The sequence below is a fragment of the Volvox carteri genome, assembly GCF_000143455.1.
Source record: "Volvox carteri f. nagariensis unplaced genomic scaffold VOLCAscaffold_12, whole genome shotgun sequence".
In the NCBI taxonomy this organism is placed as follows: Eukaryota; Viridiplantae; Chlorophyta; class Chlorophyceae; order Chlamydomonadales; family Volvocaceae; genus Volvox; species Volvox carteri.
In genome coordinates, this window is record NW_003307555.1 from 1,073,305 (window position 1) to 1,096,395 (window position 23,091).

General features: G+C 56.7%; 2 protein-coding genes across 2 annotated transcripts; both read left to right on the top strand.

The window, feature by feature from the left end:
* Positions 1–370: 370 nt before the first annotated feature.
* On the top strand, positions 371–7,230 carry VOLCADRAFT_89361 (uncharacterized protein; the record flags this gene model as incomplete). The annotated part of the gene is made up of 9 exons (XM_002948915.1): positions 371–499; positions 1,106–1,895; positions 1,976–2,118; positions 2,249–2,438; positions 2,673–5,791; positions 6,152–6,269; positions 6,425–6,472; positions 6,576–6,787; positions 7,135–7,230. 9 exons carry the CDS (start codon positions 371–373, stop codon positions 7,228–7,230), a joined length of 4,845 nt encoding a protein of 1,614 aa, XP_002948961.1.
* Positions 7,231–8,966: 1,736 nt separating this feature from the next.
* Positions 8,967–19,472, top strand: VOLCADRAFT_89362 (uncharacterized protein; the record flags this gene model as incomplete). Its single annotated transcript, XM_002948916.1, has 12 exons — positions 8,967–9,026; positions 9,205–9,327; positions 9,698–9,831; positions 10,022–10,208; positions 10,570–11,517; positions 15,106–15,139; positions 16,280–16,335; positions 17,482–17,630; positions 17,810–18,168; positions 18,274–18,326; positions 18,459–18,544; positions 18,629–19,472. The coding sequence occupies 12 exons, from the start codon at positions 8,967–8,969 to the stop codon at positions 19,470–19,472; spliced, it is 3,033 nt and encodes a 1,010-aa protein (XP_002948962.1).
* Positions 19,473–23,091: the final 3,619 nt, after the last annotated feature.

The window sequence follows — 23,091 nt, forward strand, 5'->3', positions numbered from 1 at the left end:
GCGAGATCCTCCTGAACCAGCCCAGTTCGTCGTCAACGCTCCAGTCCTATTAGCGGCTCTTGATTACATGGTGCACAAATGTGCCCATGCCTCCTAGAAAATTACATATATTTTGCTATAGCTGCTTGCATTCTGGCTTACCCCCTTCGTCCTATCTGCCGGGGAGGTACTCTCCCGGGGTTGGATATGTAGTCATTGCAACAGATTGGATCATTTAATGCCAGTATTTCACCTGCGCCACAACCCCTTAACGCCCCGAGCCAGACAAGGGCCGAGGGCAAGGCAGCCCGAATCCGTGGAGCTGGGTTTCCTCGTGCTCAAGTTACGCGCCATCGCAGTTTTACTCCTGTAGCAGCCGCACCTTGAAAACATGCATGCCACGTGCGGCGCCATCAATACGCACGCAGAACTGCCCCTGCACTTCGATCCAGTTGGCCGGAGAACGCCAAGCCGCTTCTCCTCTGGTGTCAATGCGGCTCGCAGCTCGACGCACGCAAAGGTGAGAATTTTTCCAAGGGCTTCTGGTCAGGGGGTTCTTTCCAGAGCCCTAGTATAAGTTCGTAATGCTTCTTGAAGCGGTTATAAGGTTGGATCCCTGGGATTACCCCCAACAAAAGGCTAGAGGTACGGGCGGCAAATCTCGGCAAGCAATCATCGACGTTTCAGTATCAGTCTTTTTGCGCCCGGCCCGCCCAACCCGTCCGCTGTAGGTGGCACTTGTACATGTCCCCAAGCACGCGGCACTGCATATGTCAGCCAGATACCAGTCTTGCAGCGCCGTGCTGCACATCCGCCAAGTCCTCGCAGGTCGGCGTCCTCGCCAGGCAAACCGGATCATACCCCCCATCTCTTTGCCTTCTCTTGTAATTCGTTGCCTTGTGTTCGTTGCCCGAGAATTCGGCTTCCCGTGGCGCCATTTTGCTGTTATCATCTTAAGCGTTCCAACTCATGCTATTTGCCATTTCCGGTGTCCTTGCTTGCCATCTGCGCCAATGCCATAAGATTGCCATATCCTTTGCTCAGCTCGTACGTCGTCATGAGCCCAGGTCGATCCGCACAGCATGATACCCGGTACCGCTGTTTTCCGCTGGTATAAATCCTTCAGGGCGTAGACACATCCCATCTGGACGACTGGCTCATGCAGCAACAGCAACTTACTGGGGATCAGGTGGAACAACGGGACGAAGATTACGAACTAACGACCAGCACCGTCACAGCTGCGTGCCGTTCGTCATGCGGCGGCGACCGCGATGATGTATCTTCCTCATCGCCGCGACCTTCCGTAGCGGCGCTAACAGCAGCTATGGCAGCAGCGGGCACCTTGCCGCTCGATCCGTGGGTCAAGCCCGTGTCTTCTAAGAAATCTCGGTCCGGTCCAAGGCGCTCGTTTTCGCCGGTTCAGGGGCCAGTCGGCGCCAACGGAACAACGCCGCGCCGTGGCGGGAGGATCGGGACCACGCCGAGGAGTCGAACCCTCAGCTGTGGCAGGTCTGGGGCGGCATTGGCAGGGACGGCATTCTCATCGCCCACCCCAACTGCTGCCGCCCGGGCCGCCGCTCCTGACGCCCCGCTTCTAGTTGGCTCTTGTCCCCGCCGGCGGCTAGATAGCTCCCGTCGCCGGAGGGTGTCGGCGGCCACGGCGGCACGCGGGATAGATGCCTGTGGAGCTGGGATGCCTAGGGCCCGCAGCGCCAGTGGCCAGCGGCGAAACCTCTTAGAGGAGCTGAAGCAACACTCGCAACCGCAACACCTGGTGAGCGCAACAGCGACTTCCCCGGAGCCGAAGCCGGAACACCAGCAGACGTCGCCTAGCCGGCCGGCACATGCGACAACGTCTGCCTCACACTCTCCTGCCGCTGGAAGCCCTAGACCTTGGGCGGGGCTGAGTCCTGAAGGTGCGGCGTCCATGTGGACTTCACCCACAGCCAGCAGTCATCATCCTTACCACCATAATTACAAGTCCCTCGACCCACAGCAGAACAACTCCCCGTGCGCAGCTTCTTCGGCTTGCGTTCCCATGGTCACTTCGGCATCCGGTGCCAAGATGCTCTGGGAGCAGGAACGTGGAGCTACTGCTGCAGCAAGCGGTACTGGCTGCAGCCCGAGGCCAGTGATTGGGTACGAGCAACCGCCCCGCGAGGGGTCGTCATCGCAGTGCATGTGCGAGGCACCGCAGGCCGCAAGGGGCCCGGGCAGCTCCCTGCTGCAATCCGCGCCCTGCCGCACGATGATCCCGACGACCCCTCAGGCGGCGTGGCTGGCTTCGACGCTTGCTACGGCCAACGGTGGCAGCGTTGCCGGCGTGGGCAGCTGCGGCTGCGATTTCAGCACCGGCAGCTTCAGCGACATGGGCATTGTGGACGCCTCTTTGGGTGGCGTGGCTCCTTCTTCCCCTACCGCCTGCCCGACAGGCTGTTGTTTAGAGGGCAGCCTCGGCGGTCAGGTACCTGCATGCACAAGTGGTAGTGGCGCGGTTCCAAAACAAGGATTTTCAAAAGGAGGTTTTTCGGTTTGTACCGGGCCTGGAAGGGGTTCTCAGGACGCGGGCGGGCTCGCGGCTCACCCGCGGGCAGCGGCAGTGGTGGCCGCACCGTTGCCCATCCGCCATGGTGTGGCTACGCTTGCGGAAGGCAGCACCACCAGTGCTGCTGCTGTCCCGTGCAACACCCCAGCTGTCCCCGAATCTGCAGTCATGGTACACGGCGGTACCGATAGCGGAGGTGGAAGCCTGGCCAGCAGCAGCGACATTAGTTTAGTAAACCCCGTCTATGTCGCCGCCGCCACCTGCACGCAACCCAAAAGGGGAAGCTGCCCCGTCCCAGCTGCAGCGGCGCCTACAGTTGCATTCCCTTCATTCAAAACAAGCCCGCCGCAGCTAGAAACGGCATTCCTGGCAACTTCCCCCCTGCTACCTTTCCTTGGCGGTTGCGAGAGCACCTCTGACGCCGTTGTACGGCAGCTCGTCGCAATCGTACAGTCCCAGGCGGCACAAATCAAGAACCTACACAGCTGTTTGGCCGCATCCGGAGCACCGCCGTTGCCACCGCAGCAACAACTGCAGCAGCAGCAGCAGCAAGAGGAAGGCGGGCGCAAGGTGCAGCAACTGCAGCAGCAGCAGCAGCAACCGTGCAGCGATCCTGGCCCGGACGAGGCTTCAGCCGGGCACCGGGGACTAACTTCGGTTGGAAGCTGGATGGGAGAGAAGTCCGGGGCTGGGCTCGGCAGCCGTGGTGGGTCCGAAACCGGGGCAGGTTGCGGCCTTGGAAATGCAGCGGGAGGGGGCTCCCTTGGTCAGCAGCTGGTGCCGCTTCGCAGCAGCTGCAGCAACAGTGCTCACTACCATGACAGCGTAGGGAGCTTGCGTAGCTCCCGAGGGGTGCTGGAGCTGATGAGCAGTGCGGCGGACGGAGGTGGGGATGCAGCTCGCAGCGGAGCTAAGGACAGAGCTGGCTTGCCGGCGTGCCCCATGTCAAAAAGCGTTGGGCAAGGCAGCCAGGGCGGCAAGGAACGAGGCGCTGACGGGGGCCACGACTCCAATGTGAACACCGCCGACCTGATCAGCCTTGACGACTGGTGGATTTTTGAAAAAAGTGGACGAGAAGAAGGCGGCATAGCCGATGGCGGCGGGTGTCCCAGCGCGGCGGCGACCATAGTCGGTGCCAACCAACATCACCAGTCGCTGCCGAATTCACATCAATCCACCCAACCGCCGAGGAAACGCCCGCATCCTGACTCGCTGCTTGACGCGCCACACCTCCCAGCGGATGGCGGCGCAGCTGCCATGAGCCCCTCTGCTGGGCAGCCGGAGGCACCGGCAGGGTTGCTGGACTTGGATATTTTGCTTGAAGCTCTCTGGGCTGCACGTGGCGAAACGGAGCCGGCAGCAGCCTTGACGCTTACGCGTCCACTGGGGAAGGCGGAGGCGAAACAGGAAAGTCTCGGTGCTAAAGCAGCAGCAGCAGCAGAAGAAGAAGAAGAAGAAGAAGAAGAAAGGTATCCCAAAGAGCGGGACAGCGGAGGCGTCCAGGATCGTTGGGATCATCGCAGCGGGACCGGAGCCGGCTCCTTGGTGCGGGTGCCACTGAATGCAGGAAATGAGGTGCAGACCGGCGGCTGCAACCTGCCGCAGCCGCTCTACTGCTCTACCGACCAGGAACAGAAACCTCCTCAGCCGGAATCCCCCGGAGGCCAGCAGGTGGATCGACAAGGTCAGCAACGCCAGGAACAGGGACAGCGGCAATGTAAAGAACAGGGGGAAGAAGCCGAGAAAAGCGGGGGACAAAACCGACAACAGGAGCACCAGCCAGAGCAGCCTGGCGAGGAGACGATCTGCCACCAACACCACCAACACCGGTCCTCTTTCCGGGGGGCCCCGGAGCAGCGATGCACAATCGTGGACCCCGTCTGCAACCAACACATGGCGCTTGTACAGGACCACCAGCACCCCCTGCAGTCTGATCGCGCCGGCAGCATAGAACAGGAGCAGAGGTTGCAGCAGCTCGCGGGTCACCTGCATCAGCTGCACCCGCAGGATCCGGACCTGGGGCTGCTCCAGGAGCTGCGGGCTTCACCGCCGCCGCAACCGCAGGCCTCCTGGGATTCAATTTCTGAGGCTTCTCTTCGTCTGGAGGTAGATGAGCTGCGATGTCGACTGGCGCAGTTGGAGTTCGCAGCCACACAGCAGCGACAGCTGCAGACGCAGCAGCTGCTGCTCCTGCACACGAGGAGCCACGGAGGTCAACCGCCGCCGTCGTTGTCACCCCAGCAGCTGCGCGAACAGAGCCAGGAACATCAGCATCAGGAACGGCAGCAGCAGCAACAACTACCAGTTGAGTATGGTGCGGCTTCACCATCGCCGCTGGACTCCCAGCAGGTTCCCCAGCAGCCGGGGGCCGAACCTCAGCAACAGCGTCAGCAGCAGCAGCAGCAGCAACAACAAATCCAGCAGGAGGAGCGCAGGCGGCAGTTCTCCCAGGGGCCGTCCTTCCAGGGGACGAAGGAGCAGAAGGGCGAGGAGCAGGACAGGAGGATGGAACAGCAGCAGCAGGAGCTCCAAGGGGATAGGTTGGACGCACTGGCCCGTGAGGTGGCGTCGATACAGCAGCAGCTACGACAACAGGAATACGGCAACCGGGAGGTGCTGGACCAGCTGGCCAGGGGCTTGGAACATATGGCCACTTGCTTGCTGTCTGTGCTGCGACCGCTACCGCCGCCACAAGTGGACGTGGCCACCGTGGCGGCTGCGGCGGGGGCGTCGGCTTGGACGAGCAACTGTAGCGACAGGTTTGGAACAGGGGCGAGCGGCAACCAGTGTTCCGCCATGGCTGCCGCAGTGACGTCACCACCACTGCGGCCCTGCGCCCGTGCACTGCTCAATGGGCCGCCAGCGGTATCGCCGCGCGTTGACGATGCACGGCGGCAGCTGCGCGCGCTGCAGGAGGAGATGCGGCAAATGCGGGCTATGATGGCAGCGCAGGTGGTTGTCGCCGCAGTGGCCACGGCGACGGCATGCACTGGTGGCGGCAGCAGCGGGCAGGGACAGGGGCCGCGGCAGCGCGAGGGGACGCCTCCATGGGTGACGGCCGCGATGTTACACAGGGCTGCTGCTGCTGGCAGCTCAGCTGGGGACCCGTGTGCACGCATCTTCGCGCACATGCGTGCGCAGCAAGGTTGCGAATTGCAGCAGCAACAGCAGGCGCAGCACCAATTGCAAGGGGAGCTGCAGCTGCAGGTGCAGCAGCTGCAGAGGGAGGTTTCGGAGCTGCGCAAGGGCGAGGCCCTCACGGTGGAGGTGGGTTTGAGAGAGGAATAGGATGGTAGAGCCGGGAGGAAGGAGCCAATGCTTCCTCCCAATGTATAGGGGTTGACCATGGGCTGCAGGATCAAGATCAGGATAAGAAGTTTCTGACTGCAGTTTATCGGCGGGCGAGAGCTCAGCAGGGCGTCACCTGTGAGCAAACAAGCCGTCATTGGCATGGGCCTCGAAGAAAGGCCTCTCCTCCCTCCCTCCCTCCCTCCCTCACACTCCCTCCCGTATCGCTGACCCCCTTCCCCTCGGGCACCGTGTCCCACTGCTCCAAGTTCTGTATTATGTTCGGGATTTCTAAGCTTCACCTTTTCCTCCGTACATTTCCATTCGGCCCCACCACAGGCCCAGGAAGCCCTGGTGGATTTTGTCAATGACATGTGGCGACATCTAGATGAGCTGAGGACGAGCATGGTGCCCGCTCCCTTTGTTCTAGCCGCAGCTGTGGCTGGAACAGCAGCAGGTACTGCCATGGGTGATGCCCACTGGCCGATGGGGCAGCATAGGCCATCAGCTATGGCGGATACTGCTCCCGCGGCGTGTGGCCGTCAGCGGAACAGCAGCGGCTTGCTTCAGGAGCTATGCTGCGTTCCGATGTTGGGAACTTACCCCCTGCAGGGACAGCAGCAGCAGGAGGAGGGGGAAGACCAGGAGTATGTCTCAGGGGTAAGTTACCAGAAGGATGAGCAGCAGCAGCAGCAGCAGCAGCAGCAGCAGCCGGAGCTGCAGCAGCCGCATCGGGACTTCTGCCAGCTGGTGCCACCAGCAGCAGCCAACCAGCAGCCACCTCCGGACAAGGGCATCCGGGAGCAATATCAGCCCCGTGAGCAGCAGCTTACTGACATGGGGCTCGAGGATCAACAACGGAACGAGCAACATGATCAGCAGCACCAGTTGCAGCAGCCGCATCCAGACCAGCTGTCAGAGATGGTTGCAATTATCCAGAGCGTCAATTCCATGTTAAGTGGCAGCCTTATGCAGGTGAGCGCCTTTAGCGGCCGGGAGGAAAGGAGTATGGAGGCTTGGAAGGGGGGAAGGAGGGCGGTACCAGCCACCATCGGAGCGGGGGCCTGATCGCCGTCCTGCAAGCCCCGCGCAGGATGGTCGGCATGAGCGGCGGGTCGTGGGCCGCGGGTTGCGGTTCATACTAGCGACTCCGACGTTTGGAAGGCACAGTGTAACGTGCGCCCGTACACAGCACCATCCCAAGAGCCATGCATGCTGACCTGGAGATTTGCCGTTGGCTCCATAGTGTTTGGCACGCTTGACGTGTGTTTTTACCGTCCAGTGGTACTTGTGTCTTTGCTCATGCTATTCCGAACCCGCAGGCGGTTGAGAAGATTCAGTCACAGGGCGAGGAAATTGAGGAACTCAAAAGGTGCATGGCGCATGTCACTGGCCTGCGAAACGGTCTGCAGCTGTGACATGGCGAGTTGCGGGCTGGCGGTGGGGGGGGCCGGCGCAGCGCTGCTAAGGATCTGTTCGACGCCACGCGTAGGAGCTCTAAGGGATTAGAAAAATCATTCGATCCATTCTTTAATTCATGCCTTCTTTCTGCGTTTCTGCGAACGAGAAACGAGACTTAAAGATGACCATTCCTTCGTGATTGTGACGAGGAATAAAGACGCCTAAAAGGGTGTTTCCTATTGTGGTGCTCCTCCGCGCACCCTGAAGAAGGATTTAAATTTGTTTTTGCTTTTTCTATTATCTTTATCCTTGAAGTCTTCTTAAACCATGCCCCACTCATTCATCAAGCGCTCGTTTCATTTTTCTTCTTCCTTCATTCTTCTAGCCATTTTCTGTGCCTCGCTTATGTCTCCCTTGTCTAAGGGATTCCGTGAAGGCAAAACATTCAAGATTATTGTACCTTGGTGGACTGACGTGTGTGTGGTTGTTGACTGACGTGTTGGCTCAGGCTGCTTGCGCAGGGTTACCAACCCAGTGAGGCTATGGAAGAAACTGACCCTGCTTAAGGCTTGTGCTTTGTGACGTGCGACATACAACCAGGAATTCAGAAGCTTGCACGTGTCTCGATTGTGTGACGGCCCGCGAAACACCACTGTGTCCAATGCAGTTTTGACAGTGCCTTTATGGACGTTTAACTCAGAGCCCGAGTGCGATAGGCGCTTTCGTCCCGACGATACTGATTAGGAAGGTCGAAAGTTACTGGTTAGTAAGGCGTGCATTGCCGCGTGGCATCCTTTGCTCCATTTTCCCCGATCTCCATGCCAGACGTTTTGTGGTATTTTGCAAGCTTTTTAGATTGTCCGTGAGAGTCAGACTGCTTGTAACTTGCGACATACACTGTATGTTCTGCCACAATTTGGCGCGCTCATACAGCACTTTGGGAGCATCAGGGCGGGCGCGATGGCCTTGGCGGGCATATACACCAAACGTCAACGCGCTGAGGACCATCTGTTGAATGCTTGCGTGATGAAAACTGGGCCGTTTTATGAAGACGTCATAATTTTACCTTGATTAGGTTCTGGAATCCTACGTGAGTCAGCCTCGCAAAGATAATTTAAAGCGATGGCCTCTCCCAAGTTACGGCAGATGGCTTTAGTACCACTCGCTGAGCCGTATGCTTATTCAACATGCCCTGAACGGCAGTTGCAACGTACAAAACGGTGTTCGTCTGTGGCTTTACAAGTTACGATAGTGTAATATTTATGCTCACCTATCTTTGTTGGTGCAGCATCCCATCTAGAAACTTCAAAAGAATACATGAGAGTGCCTACCGTACACCAGCCAGCCAGCCAGCTGCTAGCTCGGAATTCCGACGATTCGCGCTAGTAGCGTTATGTGATGGCTCTCTCCTGTCCCCAAGGCCTGTGCCATGGCCTGCCAATCTAGCTATGGCCGTACACCTTCCGGTCATTGTGACATTTTGCGATTATGACGCAAATGCACAATACTCAGATAACGCAGCAGACCATCAAACTGATCATTTTCAAAGAGGGAAATATCGATGTGCTGGATATGTCAGTATGCGGGCCCAAAACGCCATATGTACGTCGGCCGTACGTGTGAAGGATCCCTTGAAAACGCATATGCCGTCCCAATGCCTACAAGGGTATCTGTAGCTGACCTACCCATAATGAATTAAGCGATGGCCTATGCACTTGTTCTCCAGCCTGCTCCGCCTGTGGTTGCGATTAAGATGGCCGCTGCTTTGCCAAGTGCTACCATGGGGCTCGGGAGTCTTGTTTTTGATTGTGAGGTAAGCTAATCGCAAATGAAGTCATCACCACAGCGCGAGCGATGCAATGTACCTGGGGCGTTTCGGCATAGCCGACGGTAAAAGGCGTCCGCGAATATCAAATCACACGAGTGTCAAATTCTCTGCCTTAAACATTTATCAATCTATTCCATTAACGCTTTAACGACGTGTGCCGCAGGTGGACGACATATCTAACACGCGGGACATCGTGTTGCCTACTCCGCGCAGTAGAGAAAAGCTATCCCAGGATAAGGAGAAGATCATTCATTTTAGCTCACCTGAGAACTCCTACACGATGAAGGTATGGGAGATGCTTGCCGCATGCGTTGCGGCAAGGTACACCGGCGGCGAGTGTGGCCAAAGAGCATATGCCAAGGATTCGTTAGGACGGGTCTTTTGATCTTGCTTAGAAGCTGCTCACCTGTTATTCACTGTTATGACATGCTGAGTATGGCAAGCTCATGGCTGATATAGTCGCGAAGTGTTGTAACCAACGGGGTTTGGACTGCCCTTTAGCTTAACTACAGATCTGCTGCCTGTGGATGCATACTAGATACCAAACTCATCTTTTTGCTCCGAATATAAGCTGCTAATCTTTGCTGCACGGGCTGCAACATGTATGCTTGCACTTACGGAAAGATACGGAACCCTTCCTTTTCGCTCATTTGCAGCTCCTGCGGGACGTGCGCTATTTTGTCAACGAGGAACGCGATCCAGATGCAATATTACTGGCGACGAAACTGTCGGCCGTGGGATACTCCGTTAACGTCCGGACGGCGCTGGGCGGTGGCACTGCATGCTTCAGGTCAGTGGCGCTCAACTTTAAAAGAAGTTTATACTTGAAATTACTTGAATGTCGAATTGCGGCTGTCTGAAGCGTCTCACTCAAGTACTGAAACGTTTGTGATTCCACATCTGTGAGCCAGACCTTGACACCTTTTCCCCCAAAATATCCAGTCGCACCAAATAACCTACTCACATCCGAAACCTACCAGGAACCTCCGTCACGAATTCTTGATGGTACGGGGCCACGGTAACTTCGAGGGCGTTGAGTTCATTGTGGAGCCCCGTTTTCGGGAGCATTTTTCTATCCCCCATCCGACTGAGGAATATTCGGAGCTGCTCAGCCATGCGCCAGACGTGTTTGTGGGTGTCGGAGGCCGTTTAGTTCCGATCGTGCAGGTATGAGTGCAAGTTATGCCTTGGCCAACGGATGCTGCCGCCCAGATCGAATGCCCTACCGCTAACCACACGATACCACACCACTCCATTACCCCCAAGATGCCACTGCTCACCCGAACGCATATCACTTGGCCACCTGCATATCGGTACTATATATTTATCCCCGATCGTTTTCCAGCCCGAACCTATGCAACTTTTCCCATGCAGATGCTAGGCGATACTGTATGCTCTGAGTCGCTGCCGCCGCAACTCCTTGCAAGCACGCAATAGTAATACGAAGCCAGGCGCACACCTTCCTGCCAAGCGCCAACCAACTTGCGCTCCCTGCTCTGAAACCGCGTACTTGTTCCTCTCGATGCAGACCCTGTGCGAGGCGATGGCAGACTCCTTTGCGCGGAAGTCCCTGACCCTCCCTCCCTGGAGACGTACGCAGTCCATGCTCAGCAAATGGATGCCAAACCGTGCGCGGGACATGTCGTTCAGCCGAGGCAGCGCCCCACCACACAACGCCTTCCTTAGCCATGAGCCCGACAGTCCCAACCCGTCGTCGTCCGGAGCGCCGGCACCGGCCGGCGCCGGACATGGACCCCATGGACCCGACGCCTCGGGCTTGCCCTTCCTGCGTATCAGCGATCCACTCTGCGTGCGCGGCGGCCACACTAGCTCTAGTTACCGACAGCAGCAGCAGGTTTCGGCTACACAGCAGCAGAATCCAGAGCCCCGTGATGAGTGGGTGGTCGCGACCCATGGGTTCATCCCATTTGGCGGCGCCGGTGGATGCAGCTCCGATACGGAAGGCCCTTCGCCGCCAGCAGCACCGGAGGTGCTGACGTCTGCGACGGCGGTTGCTAGCAACGACGACGGCGGCGGCGGCGGTGGGGGGCCCAGCGGCCGCCTGTCTCACCCATGCAACAGCGGGGAGGTTGCCACTGTCACTGCCACTGCTGGGGGGACGGCGGCGGCTGGCTGTACTGTGCGGCCACGTGGCGGCGGCGGCAGCGGCGGCAGCGGCCACAGCGGCAACAGCGGCCTCCTGGCTTCCCGACTGCAGCAGAATGCTCAAGCAGGAGGGACAGCAGCCATCGCCGCCGATGGGCCCTATGATGCGCAGCGCATGCAAGACCTGCACCAGAATCGTTACCACTGCCAAGGGCGGGTGCTGGAAACACGACCGCCTTTGTACTGCGGCGAGGCACCGATCCACCGGATCCGCATGGGCTTCCGGATTACACAGCCCCAAACTGAAGGCCCGAGCGGGGCCCCGCAAGTTGAAGTGCGGACGCAGGTGCAAGGTCAGGCGCGGACGCAGGTACAGACAGCACAGGGGTAACAGAAGAGCTGCTGGGGCCAGAGCGCGCTGCGGCGCTACGTGGTGCTTAAGGAGGAGGAGGAGGAGGAGGAGGCTCTCTGGGCCAACAGGCCCTTTCCGGCTTGATGTGTATGCGCCCGGAGTTTTTTGGAAGGTTGTGTGCCCCGCGCAGAGGGGGCGCCGCGTGTGGCTCCAACCCTGCCTACCTCCTCTCTTCTCACGCACAGCATGCATACATGCATAAACACGTATATACGTAATTCGCATGACACAAGCAAGCACACGATCACGCATGCATAGCTATGCACACAGAGACATCACACACACACACGCACTCTCTCTCTCCCAGGCAGCAAAGTGGGGAACCCGTGGGACACAGAAGCACGTTGAGTGTGATGCATTCGTAAATGTCAGGACTTGGCCCGGGCAACGGCGATGAGAGATATCAGTGGGAATGTCTGTCTATCTATCCGCGTCCGTGTATGTAGTGGATATAGACATAGATTGCGCGGAGAGCTGCAGCGGCAGCAGCAACAGCAGCAGCAAATCTGCTATTACACAACAGTATCAGCGTGTAGCAGCGCAAATTTCGGTGTTCATTGCTAATTTTTGATGACGATGCGGATTTCTGGGCTGTCTCCATTTGTATTGGACTGGACTTTTCTGGAGTTCGTGCCCCCTTCCGTCGTCGCTGGATTTATTTCCCTACCTACACAGACGAATCAGCGATGGTGGGTCAGAGATTCAAAATATTCTGTCTTCACAGAAACAGCTGAGTGTGTGGTGGGCGGAGGTAGAAGAGGAGGTGGTGACCGAGGTACCGCAAGGCATGAACAGGATGCGAGTTGCATGGCAAAGGAGAATGGCTGGCAACTCGCGTGGACAAGCTAGAGCCCCAAGAGCCACCGGCCGCGGCATGCGGCGCAATTTTGGCGCTTCCAGCCTCGTAGCGGTTGAGCGTGCACTCCTTTTCTTTGTCGCGCTATTCCTAGAACTTGAATTGAATTTGTACAGGAGTGCGGCATTTGCAAGGAGTAGTGCTGGCGGGCAGTGCAGATGAGGCGTGGGGGTGCGGGTGTCCAGGAGGATCTGGATCTAAACCTGGATCTGAAATGCTGGATCCAAATCTGGATCTATAGAGCAGAAAAATGCTGTTGCGGAGGAAGAAAGTGCTGCGGAGGAGATTGTTTGGTTATTTGGCAATTAGTTAGAAAACGTAGAAAAGAAATGAGGACCTAGCGGCAGATTGTCTAACTTGCGGCCCCAGTTGTGTCATGTTGGGCATGGAGCATGGCGGGCTCAGGCATTTTTCCCTACCTCGGGTCGCGCCCATCTTTGGCGGGCGCGACAGCCGTACGGGGCTCATGGCCAGCTCCACCGATCGATCACCTTATTGGTGGTAAAGTTTTGAATGCGTTCCTAGGAGGAGAAGGAGGAGGGCATGATGGCTAGCATGAACATCACCACCATCGGGCTTCGCCATACACCTCCTGTCATCCGTGTGCAGAGCACAGACGAGATATTCTGTGTGAAGTCTGACCTTGTGTGCCGTACATGCATGTTTTTTTGACGAATGTGCACAATTTCATCATCGTTTGCTTTGTTTGCATCGCGTATTATGAAACCTTTCTGAGCGACTTGTGAAACGGATTATGTTTGTGCGGTCACCCGTGCAGCGTCTCTCTCTATGTGTGCTCTGGCGCTCTGTTGAGTAAAAAGATAAAAATGTTTTACGTTTATGTTACGAAACTGGCATTTCCTGGCCACTATAAAGGCTGGAGTATGACTATTTTGCGGCCTAAGCCCGAGATCTTTACGAGCTGGCTTTGCACACACCCGCGCGCGCAAAGCAGGAGAGAGGAGAAGGAAGCTGCGACACCAAGCGGTGCACGGTTGGATTGGCTGTGGCAGCTGACCAGGGTAACTCTCTTGCGAGGTGATCCGATCCGTGTGTACGCGTTTTCGTGCCTATTTGTGCGTACATGCGTATTGTAGACGCACATGCATTTCTGGCGCACCACGAAGGCGCCTGCAACAATTCATGCTAGATACGACATGGGTGTTCATGGCGGGGCCGTACATCAAATGGAAAAGAAAAATCTATAAAAAAAACACTCAGTAAAGCACAAAGAGGGGGGTAATGACGGGGAAAGACCGCCGGTTGCGCCTCAAAAAGGATCTGTAGCAGCGGCAGCGAATGTTTTGTACAGTTCCTACGGTTGTACGGTGAACAATGTCCGAGTTGATTTCTTTCCGAAGTCGGAAGGTCTGATAGAATGATGATGGCGTTGCTACGGCGCGTGGATACCCTCGTTGTGGTTCCCGACTTGGAATGGCCGCATGGGGTGTTCTTGTACGGCCCTCCGGGTGTTGTTTGTTCCGAAACTTGTTGTTTTTACCCTTCACTCTCTGCCCCTCACTCTTCTCACGGCGCCTGCTTTGACGGCGCGTCTGTTTCGTACGTGTGTTCGAAAGCGGCCCGAAAGGAGCTCCTTCCCGTGTTTTGAGTTGCTTTCGTCGTGTCGCGTTTTTTGGGGGGTTATCGTTCGCCGGCTTCCTCTTGTGGAACCCTTGAAAGCAGCGATGAGTACCGAGTACGAACGGGGGGCCCACCTCAGGCCGCAATGCCCGTGGTGAAGAGCTGGCCTGAGCTTGGCAAGGGACCTGACATAAACCCCACACCAGCATAAACCCCACACCAGCATAGGGCGGGGTTCATGACCAGGCATGCAGGCTGGCATGCTGGCCGGGGTGAAACAACACATATATGTATCCTTCCCCTTAATGTAGGTCCAGCGGCCCTCCCACACAGAACCCAACGCGGGCTTAATCCCACGTGGTTGCATTCTGTTGGTTGTCGGTTGTGTTTGTTGTTGAATCCATAAAGAACACGCGCCACCAAGGAGCCTCCAACCAACATCTCTCTCAACCCCGGAAGGTGTACGTGGTATGCTCTTCCCGCTGATGTCCAACCCAGGCTCCGGATCCGGAACTTGCAGGCGATTGAGGCAGTTGTTAACTAACTGTAACCGTAACTGAACGCGAGGCAGCGATGTGGCCCGGACGGTTAGGGGGCGCGGTTGCTGGCAGTTGTTAACTGGAATGGCGACGGAGTGGGCAGTCTGCGAGCGCAGCGGGAGAAAGGGACGGCAGACGTAAAAATCGGATGTCAAGAATAAGAGTCATGGCTATCGCTAATCATTTCGGTAGATGTGATGATGATCCCTGAGGACGTGGTGGTGATGGTGGGTGGCGGTGGTGGGGTAGTGGGGAGGAACGGGGTCTGGAGAGACCGGGGTACAGGTAGGCGTACGCCATGCACGCCATGTACTGCGCCTCTAAAAGGTCCGGATTTTTTCTACGCAGGATTTGGACTATTTAACACCCGCACACACCCGCTCACACTCTTTCAGTGATGCAGGTGCCATGATCCATGACTGGGTGGATGCGTGAATGGATGGATGGATGGATGGATGGGCAGGTGGACAGGCAGCCTACTGGCTTTGTCAGCGAGATGGTTGGCAGGCTGGCTGGCCTGTTGATGCGGTGTGATTGGGGATGTTGTGCCTCCTCCCCCCTTCAATGGAGGACCGCAGCGTTTCAATCTCCCACCGAGTGGGCGGTGCGGCGGTTGGTGCGGTGGTGGTGCGAAAGCGCACGATGTATGCGGTGCCTTCTGTAGCTTTGTGGCGAAGGCACCCATGCATGATAATCTTCTTGATTGCGGCGATTTGATTTGATGATTGCGACCCGTAAAAGAGCAGCTAGGAAGAGCGGATTTCGTCTGTTGATATTTGTCATGTGTTGCCTGTGTGTCTGTGGGCGTGTGTGTATGTGTGTATGTGTGTACTACACACGAACCATTTGTGGAGTTCGTAAGTCGCGTGCCTTGCTTTCGTGTATTGACCTTTGCTTTTGAGCCTTGTGATTGTTGGCAGCCGCCCGTTGCCGCCGCAGCGGCAGCTTTATGGCAGCGACTAGTGTTAACAGATTTTCGCTTTCAGCGTTGGCTCAATATGTGCGCTAGGAAAAAGTAATAAGTTTAATGAATAGTTACAGCACGTACGTGCGTGCGAGTTGCAAATTAGGATTCTGGGAGGTTGGAAATTTTAGAGACCGGTGTGCTGTGGTGGATGTCAGGCAATTAGCAGTTGAGTGGTTAGTCACAATTAATCCGATATCCGTAGTCCCTAACTCCAATTTCTTTGTAAAATGAGTGAACCGCACAGGAAAGGGAGTTTGCGTTTCTTTTGTTTGTGCCAAAGGAGGAAATTGCGATGAGCGCTATCCCGAGGGGCTTCGGGACGTGTCCTGGTTGGCGGCCTCCACGCAGTGCCGCCCTAAGAAACGATGTCGCTTCTGTTTGCAATGCTTGAAAGGCGATGTTGTACTGTGTCCGCTCTGTACGCGACGGACGTGTGGCGTCCGTCCGTCCCCCGTCCCCTTCTGAGGAGTGCGTATTTGGCGCCTAGCAGCAGATGGAACCCTGACCAGTCAGTCTGCAAGTGACGACCTGGCGGCTGCAAGCCTCCGTCGGGTCGCGCTCTGTAAGTCGACAACGCAATTTTGCTCTGCTTGTAAAGCCCGATATGAGCGCTCGCATAACCTGACGGCCAGCCGTTAGACGGAGGATCCTGTGACTGTACAAGTGACTATGCAGGAATTGGAGCAAAAGGATTTGCTAAAGGTGCAGAGCCGAAGGTGGCGTTGAGATAGCTGCCGGTGTTTGACTCGTGTTGACTGCTGCTACGGAATGACGCAGAGGGCCAGAGTCAGAAACCTAGTCGAGCTCTGCTTTTCAGCATTGTTACCGAAAAGGTGCGACAGCATGGCAGTGGACAGCACAAATGCTTGGGGTTCGAATTAAGTGCGAAGTTACTTCAAGGAGCGAGCATAAAAGAAACCGGCCAAAAAAATATATCACTCTTACAAGCTCCCTGGTGCTATATTGACAAGTGCGTCAAGGCCCCGATAGGACTCCGGGCGGCAAAACCCGCTGAAAGGAAGCCAAGGGATTTCAATCTAAAGGCATCCCAAAATTCATCAAGACGCTGTAACAACAGGTGTTTGCACGGACAGTTGCTCAGGAAAAGCGCACTCTCAACTGTCATCCGCATTATTACAAGGAAACTGCGGCAAATGTAACCACATGATAGACAGCCGTCCTTTTTAATTGGCGTTCTCAAGTATTAGCATAGGTTTTGCCTTTTTACGCCGGAATCAGGGTATTTTTTGGCGTACATCCTGATTGTTCTCTTGACCCGCACACTTACTTTGCCCAATTCAAACTTCGGCACTTACTTCAAGTAGTGACAAACATTTTCTCTATTCGTTGATTCCCCACAACTACCTTTTGGGAGGACCTTCTACGAAGATACCGCCGAAAATATCTAAAGCCGAAGGCCGTAGAAACAGCGGATGGGATCTGCGGCTGACCTCGTCTTTGACTTTGAGGTGTGTTGCTTTGCTAGCTAAAGGCCAAGGCGCATGAAGCGGCGCGCAACGATAGTAGCCTCCAGAGGCTGAGGAGCGCTTTTCGCCGTCCTTTTACTGTCCCGTTGTAGGAGGCGAACCAAACCACCAACCAAGTCGCAGATACGTTCCAATCACGGAAAGTTGCACTTGAGGCCCTGGTGCGGAGAATTGAGCTTGCAGCGCGACAATCTTCAGAGCTGGCGCGGCAGGTATGGCCAGGGACGAGTTCTTTTGTGGTGTGTTTCCATGAAACCTGGTGTCACCTATTCCTGTCATACTTGAACAGACAAGCAGCCACGATATTATGCCGAGCGGCGGGTTGTTCGGCAACGAGACCTGTGCCGACGTCCGCGTTTGGTGCAAGCGCATACTCTTCGAAGAGCGGGAATAATTCATGCGAACAAGCTGTATTCACTGACCTTTCAAGCGTCTGAAATGGCTTAGGTAGTGCAAAATATCTTTCAACCGTCGCTTCGTTCCCCTGCGCAGGTTTACCAGGATGTTACAACGCTGCTCAGCCGTGCCAACACCAACGTCAAATCGCCAGGAACTTTATACAGCCTTGCGTCCGCCTTGGCTGGTCTCGGCTACGATGTTTGTATAAGAAACGCTCTCAGCGGAGGCAGCGAATGTTTCAAGTAAGCACCCGTCGTTTTACGGTTACGCAAGTTACTCGCTGAAACGTGATAGGGAATGCACAGGATAACGACAAAATCTGATTTACTGTGACATCTCCACGAGAAGGAACCATAAAGTGGCTAGGAATTGTTACGATGTAAACCCTTTCCTCGGCCTGCGCATAACCCTCGGCCTGCAGGTCCCTCCGCCATGCTTTCATCCTGGTTCGCGGCACCGGCGAATTCCGCGGCATGGAATTCATCGTGGAGCCCTCCCTGCGGCAGCACTTCTCCATCCCTCACCCCTCACCCGAATACGACTACGTGTTGAGCCGTACACCCGACGTGTTCGTGGGGGGTAGCTGCCGTCTGGTGCCGGTGGTGCAGCTGCTGTGTGCGCTCATGGCCTACTCCTTCCAGCGACAGGGCCTGCCCTTGCCGCCGTGGCGCAAGGAAACGGCAATGATGAGCAAGTGGATGCCCCACCCAGCGCGCATCCGTGACCTCAGACCACGACTCGGTTGCACCAGTTTTCTAGCGATCCACACGCTGCCGTCAGGTGCATCACCGCAGCTGCAGCACGGCATTTCGCCGCAGTCGCCGTCGCCGTCACCTCTTCAGGAACACCTATCCCTCGGCTCCGAATCACTCCGCCATGACGCAGTCCAGGCAGCATCCGTCCCCGGTCCATTTGCCGCCGTTGCGCCCAGCCCGATGGTGGGTGCAATCCCACCACCTTCCGAACTTACATGGACCTTGTGTGCTCCGGGTGCCCTAGGAGGGGACGCAGCCGGTGCCGCCGCTCCCCGCTGCCCCCTGACCTCCGTGCTGGGTTTTGACGTCTGCCAGGAGGGGGCCCCGCCGACAGCGCCGATGTCCTGCAGGGGTGAAGGGGAGATCACCGGCGCTCGCGGCCCGGATCAGATCCTCGGGGCGTACGGCAATGGGGCAGGTCAGTGGGAAGAGATGGGGGAGATGATTCCATCTTTCCTCCATACTCGCCGCCGCCGCCGCCGCAGCAGCAGCAGCGGCTGCAGCAACAGCAGGGTCGGCGGGGTCGGCAACCCCGTGTCGCTGCCGAACACCGACCCGGGCGAGACAGTGGACAAACTGGACGAGTGCTCGTCGCCGTGCGCGGGGCCCTTCTCCCCCGCGGAGGATACCGGCAGCTTCTTCTTCACCTCCGAAGCCAGCTGCACCAACTCTCCCGTACATGTGTACGACATGCTTAGCCTGGTGGGCTCGCTTTCCTACGGCTCTGACGCGTCTGCGGACGCCGTCCTCAATGCCGGCGGGGCCAGGGCCGGCTCCCCCTCTTCTTTCCGCCGCAACGGAGGGCACCACCGACCCACAGCCACGGGCATGTTGCCCTGTCCGTACCCTCGTACGGGCTTGCTGTCCGCCAGGATGATGTTCGAGTCGCTGGCGGCGCGGACCGCTACGCCGCTGCCGAAGCCGCCAGCAGCGGCGGCGACGGCGGCGACGGCGACGGCCACGTTGCTCATCGACGCGTCCGACTGCGATGCATCCTCCGATAACCCTTGGGTACTTCGGCCTCCCGTAGCTGAGGCAGGTGACGAGGAAAGGTGTGGCTACAGCCAGCAAACACAGCAGCTGGCGCAACCCGGCAGTGCGCCGACCAATAACCTTTTTGACCAGGCAGCGGCGGCGGCGGCGGCGACGGCGGCGACTGAGTCACTCCAAACGGTCGCGGCGGGTGGCGTGCAGGTGAACGACGGCGGCGCCGTCATCGACAGGTCGCCAACGGCAGCTGCAGCTCCTGCTCGGCTTTCGCAGCGATCACGCGGTTCATCTGAGTGGCTGCCTTGGGGTTTGCCCGCCCACAAACGGTGCATTGCCTAACGGTCTGTTGTTCAATGTCGCGGAAGTAAAGGCTACTACTGCCTGGGGAATGGCTACTGCTGCTACTGCGGCCCCTCCATATTCCACGCGATAGCTGATCCTGCTGCGTCGCGAGTGATCTTATTACCACCACAACCATCTGTGTGTGAGAGGTTGCTGCGGCATCTGCTCTATTGCGCTGGGTGCTGCATTGCGCTCCCTGTTGGTCGCGGCTGTGGCGGCCAAGCACGTGTGTAGTATCACCATGTTTACGTGCGCATTCTTGTTGCCTGTACATGCATGTGTGTCGTTGGCTGCTGCGTGCGCGCTTGCATGGCGGAGCACGGTAGCGAGGAGGGCGCGATCTTTTTCGGGCAGGAGCAGAGAGAGAGGGGGGAGTCCTGAGAGGCGTGGGAAAGCTGGCAGAGAAGCAGAGAACGTGGAGATGAAGAACGCGACACAAGTGCGTGATGAAGGAAGCTGGCAGCGCCCGGGGACGCAGCTGGCGTTCCGGGCTCCGCGCATATATATAACCTTCCCTTTCGTTTGCATGTCCGCGTTATGAAGCGCGCGCGTACGTGAGGGGTGTGTGTGGCGGGCCCGGGTCATTTTGGCGAAGACCCATGTGGCTTTTTGATTTATTTGCGCGGTGAGGAGGCAGGAAGGTTCGCGAGCTGCGTGCGCTACGCCCGAGCGTTTAAAAATTGCAGCATGATCGATGGCGCGCGAGACAGAGAGAATTGAAAATTTTAAAAGTTTAAGTTTAATATACTTATATGAAAAGGGGGCGAAGAGAGACCATAATGCACCGGCGTTTTGAAGGCGTATGCCAGCTGGTTCGTGTGGTAAAGCCTTTTGCTAATTTATCTTTGGCCAAAACATAAAAAATATATATGTGTGTCTATGTGAAGATATCACGCGTGGGTGTGTCCCCTCAAGTGGCGTTGTACGGCTTAATGTACGGCAAGGTACGTGCCCCGAAAAGGCTGATGCACTTTGCAGAGAGGAGAGCGAGGCACATGTGGAGTACAGCGACGTCCATTTTTCCCACTTCCATCTTATTGTTTTTGCTGATGGCGGTAACGGGCGGCATTAGTGACGGCCTGCCAAGTAACGGTGCTGGCGGAGGGACTTGCATGCGACGAGTACATGCTGTGCCGTCGTATTTGTATGACAGGAATGTGTTTGATGACGTTTGATGGCAATGCGCTGGGAAATTGTCCCATTGGGTTATTGCGTGATGTCTCTCCCGTCGTATTCCTCGCAGTACAAGCAGTTCTAGCTCAGAGTGCAAGAGCGTTTCAATGTGCGCAGGGTCGAGGGCGAGAGGGTGTATGCGCAATAACGGCGGCGAAGAGGGAAGGAGGAGCGGAATGTGAGTGTCAATCCTCAAGAGCTCACGATGTGTCCGTCACGGCGTGCGATGATTTTAGTGCCATGATGAAATGGCCTTTAACCTAGTACCGCCCTGAAGTAGACCTTGCGGCCCTTCAATTAATAAACGACAAAATTAGCTGTTTTTTTAACTCTATTTTTAAAAGAAAATCGGACAGCATAGAACGTGCTTTTTTGCGGCTTTTGTTGTACGACACGCCTGTGTGTAGTCGTGTAGTTGTGTAGCCGGCCGATGTCGATTTGCGTAGTAGCCTGCCTGTGCGCTACAGGTGGGTCTGCGGGTTTGTCCCTGGGGGGGTTTACTTATCTCCCTTGGGCTTCGTGGAGCTCAACAACAACCTTCCACCGTTGATCCTGGCGCTGTCCGAGGCCGCTTCCCGGGCGGCTGCTTGCGGGTGGGAATATGCGCGCGCGGCTATGCGTGTGTGCGCTGCGCACGTATAGCTGCGCGAAATAATCATCATACTGCCATAGTACTCAGTCCTTTTGCTGTACATGTGCCGCCCATGTGCGGTTGCCGATATTCGAAGGGGTGTGTGCGCACGCAGACAAGAGACACAGACACACATATATACTCATATAACTCATATATATATATATACTCATATAATTCACCTCTTCAAACTATGACTTACCCAACGCGTCTAGAAGGAAATTTATATAACTCTTTCCGTATGCTCAGATACTTGTGGTAGCGTGCGTGCGTGCGTGTGTGTGTGTGTGTGTGTAGGGGGCGGGCTGCCCACCTTCTGCCGCCGTCCTCTGTCCTCGAGCGGTGGATGGTCGTGGTGGCGGCGGTGGTTATGATGCAGCTGGACAAAATAGTTTTCTCGAGCGAGGCTGATGCCATATGGCCCTAGGGGATGCATGCCGCGTGAAGGAGGTGTGGTTATTGCTAGGTGCGTTTTTGTGTTCCTTGAATGGTTTGGGTGCAGTACGCGGTGCGGGTCGCGTGTGAAGGGCGCAGCGGTACCGGCTCAGAGGAGAGAGGTTTTCAGGTTTGGTTGAATGCCCGTTTGCCTCGTTTTCCCCGAACCCCCCTACCCCCTCAGCTAGACGGAGCCGCCGCAACTCTATTGCGTCCTCCAAGCAAGGGCGGTGGTGTCCTCTGGTGAATCCCGACGGACATCCTCCCCCCGCTGCTTCTTAGCATCATAGTCACCCGCTAAGCATGTCCCCCCCCCCAAATGCATGCCGTACACAATAACGCCCTTTCACCCTTCCATTCTGGCCATGTTCGCGGCGCGACACATGCACACGCTTGCAATCCCAGGAGCGCATGCCGGCGCACGCACAAACCCTTTCCGGCTGCCGGCCCCTCCGTCCTTTTCCCCCCGGGGGGGCGAAACCCGACCGCGTGTCTCAACCCTGAAGCCCTTGGCCCATTCGCATGTTGCGGAAGGGCGGGAAGGGGTTGGACGCAAAAGGGGTCGTGGTCGAAAGAGGGTTCCTTTTTTTCCCAACCCCTATTATCATGTGGGTTTTGTTCCCCGCCCTCGACTTTTTGCCGCGGACTCGCCCAGTTCGCGCCCCCCTCGGCAACCGCGTGGGAAGAGACTTGACTTCACTTAGTCGCGTCCGCGGTAGCTGTGCAGGCCGCGATGATAGTTGAGAGGAGGTGATGATGAAGACCCAGGAAATGGTGACAATATTGGTGAAATGGCATGTCGCCATCGCAACGGGGGGGCCAGCTGATCAGATCACCAGGCGATGGCGAGTCAGGGGGCTTGTGGGGTCTGGTGCAGACTGGAATTTGCGAGACTTGGACGTTTCGGTTTCGGCTGCTGCTGAAGTACGAGACTGCTCAACTGTTGTCAGTTTCCTTGGCTTATGAAGGCGGTGTCTGTGTCTGTGTGCACGGTTATTGGCGTTTGTAACAAGAGGAGGGCAGTACCGCGAATCGGTTGGTAAGTTGTAACGGTTAGGTTGGTTGAGCGTGTACCTTGTTAGCCTCTTGCTTAGGGGTATCTCACTGTATGGAAAGAGAAACAGTGATGCAGGTATTGTCGTTTCGCGTTTTTGTGTACGACACCGTGAATTCTTTTCAGTGGACCCGTACAGCCCCATATTCCCCGATGTACGGGCAAGTCACTTCGCCAGCTCAATTTCGTCGTATGGATGTGCTTTGCAATGTATGTGTGTATGTATGGTTATTGTGGAAGGGGCATTATGTTCTTATCTTTGTGTGTGTGCGTAGAGAGGGAGGAAGGGAAGGGGGAAGGGGAGCATGGTAATGTAGTGCAGT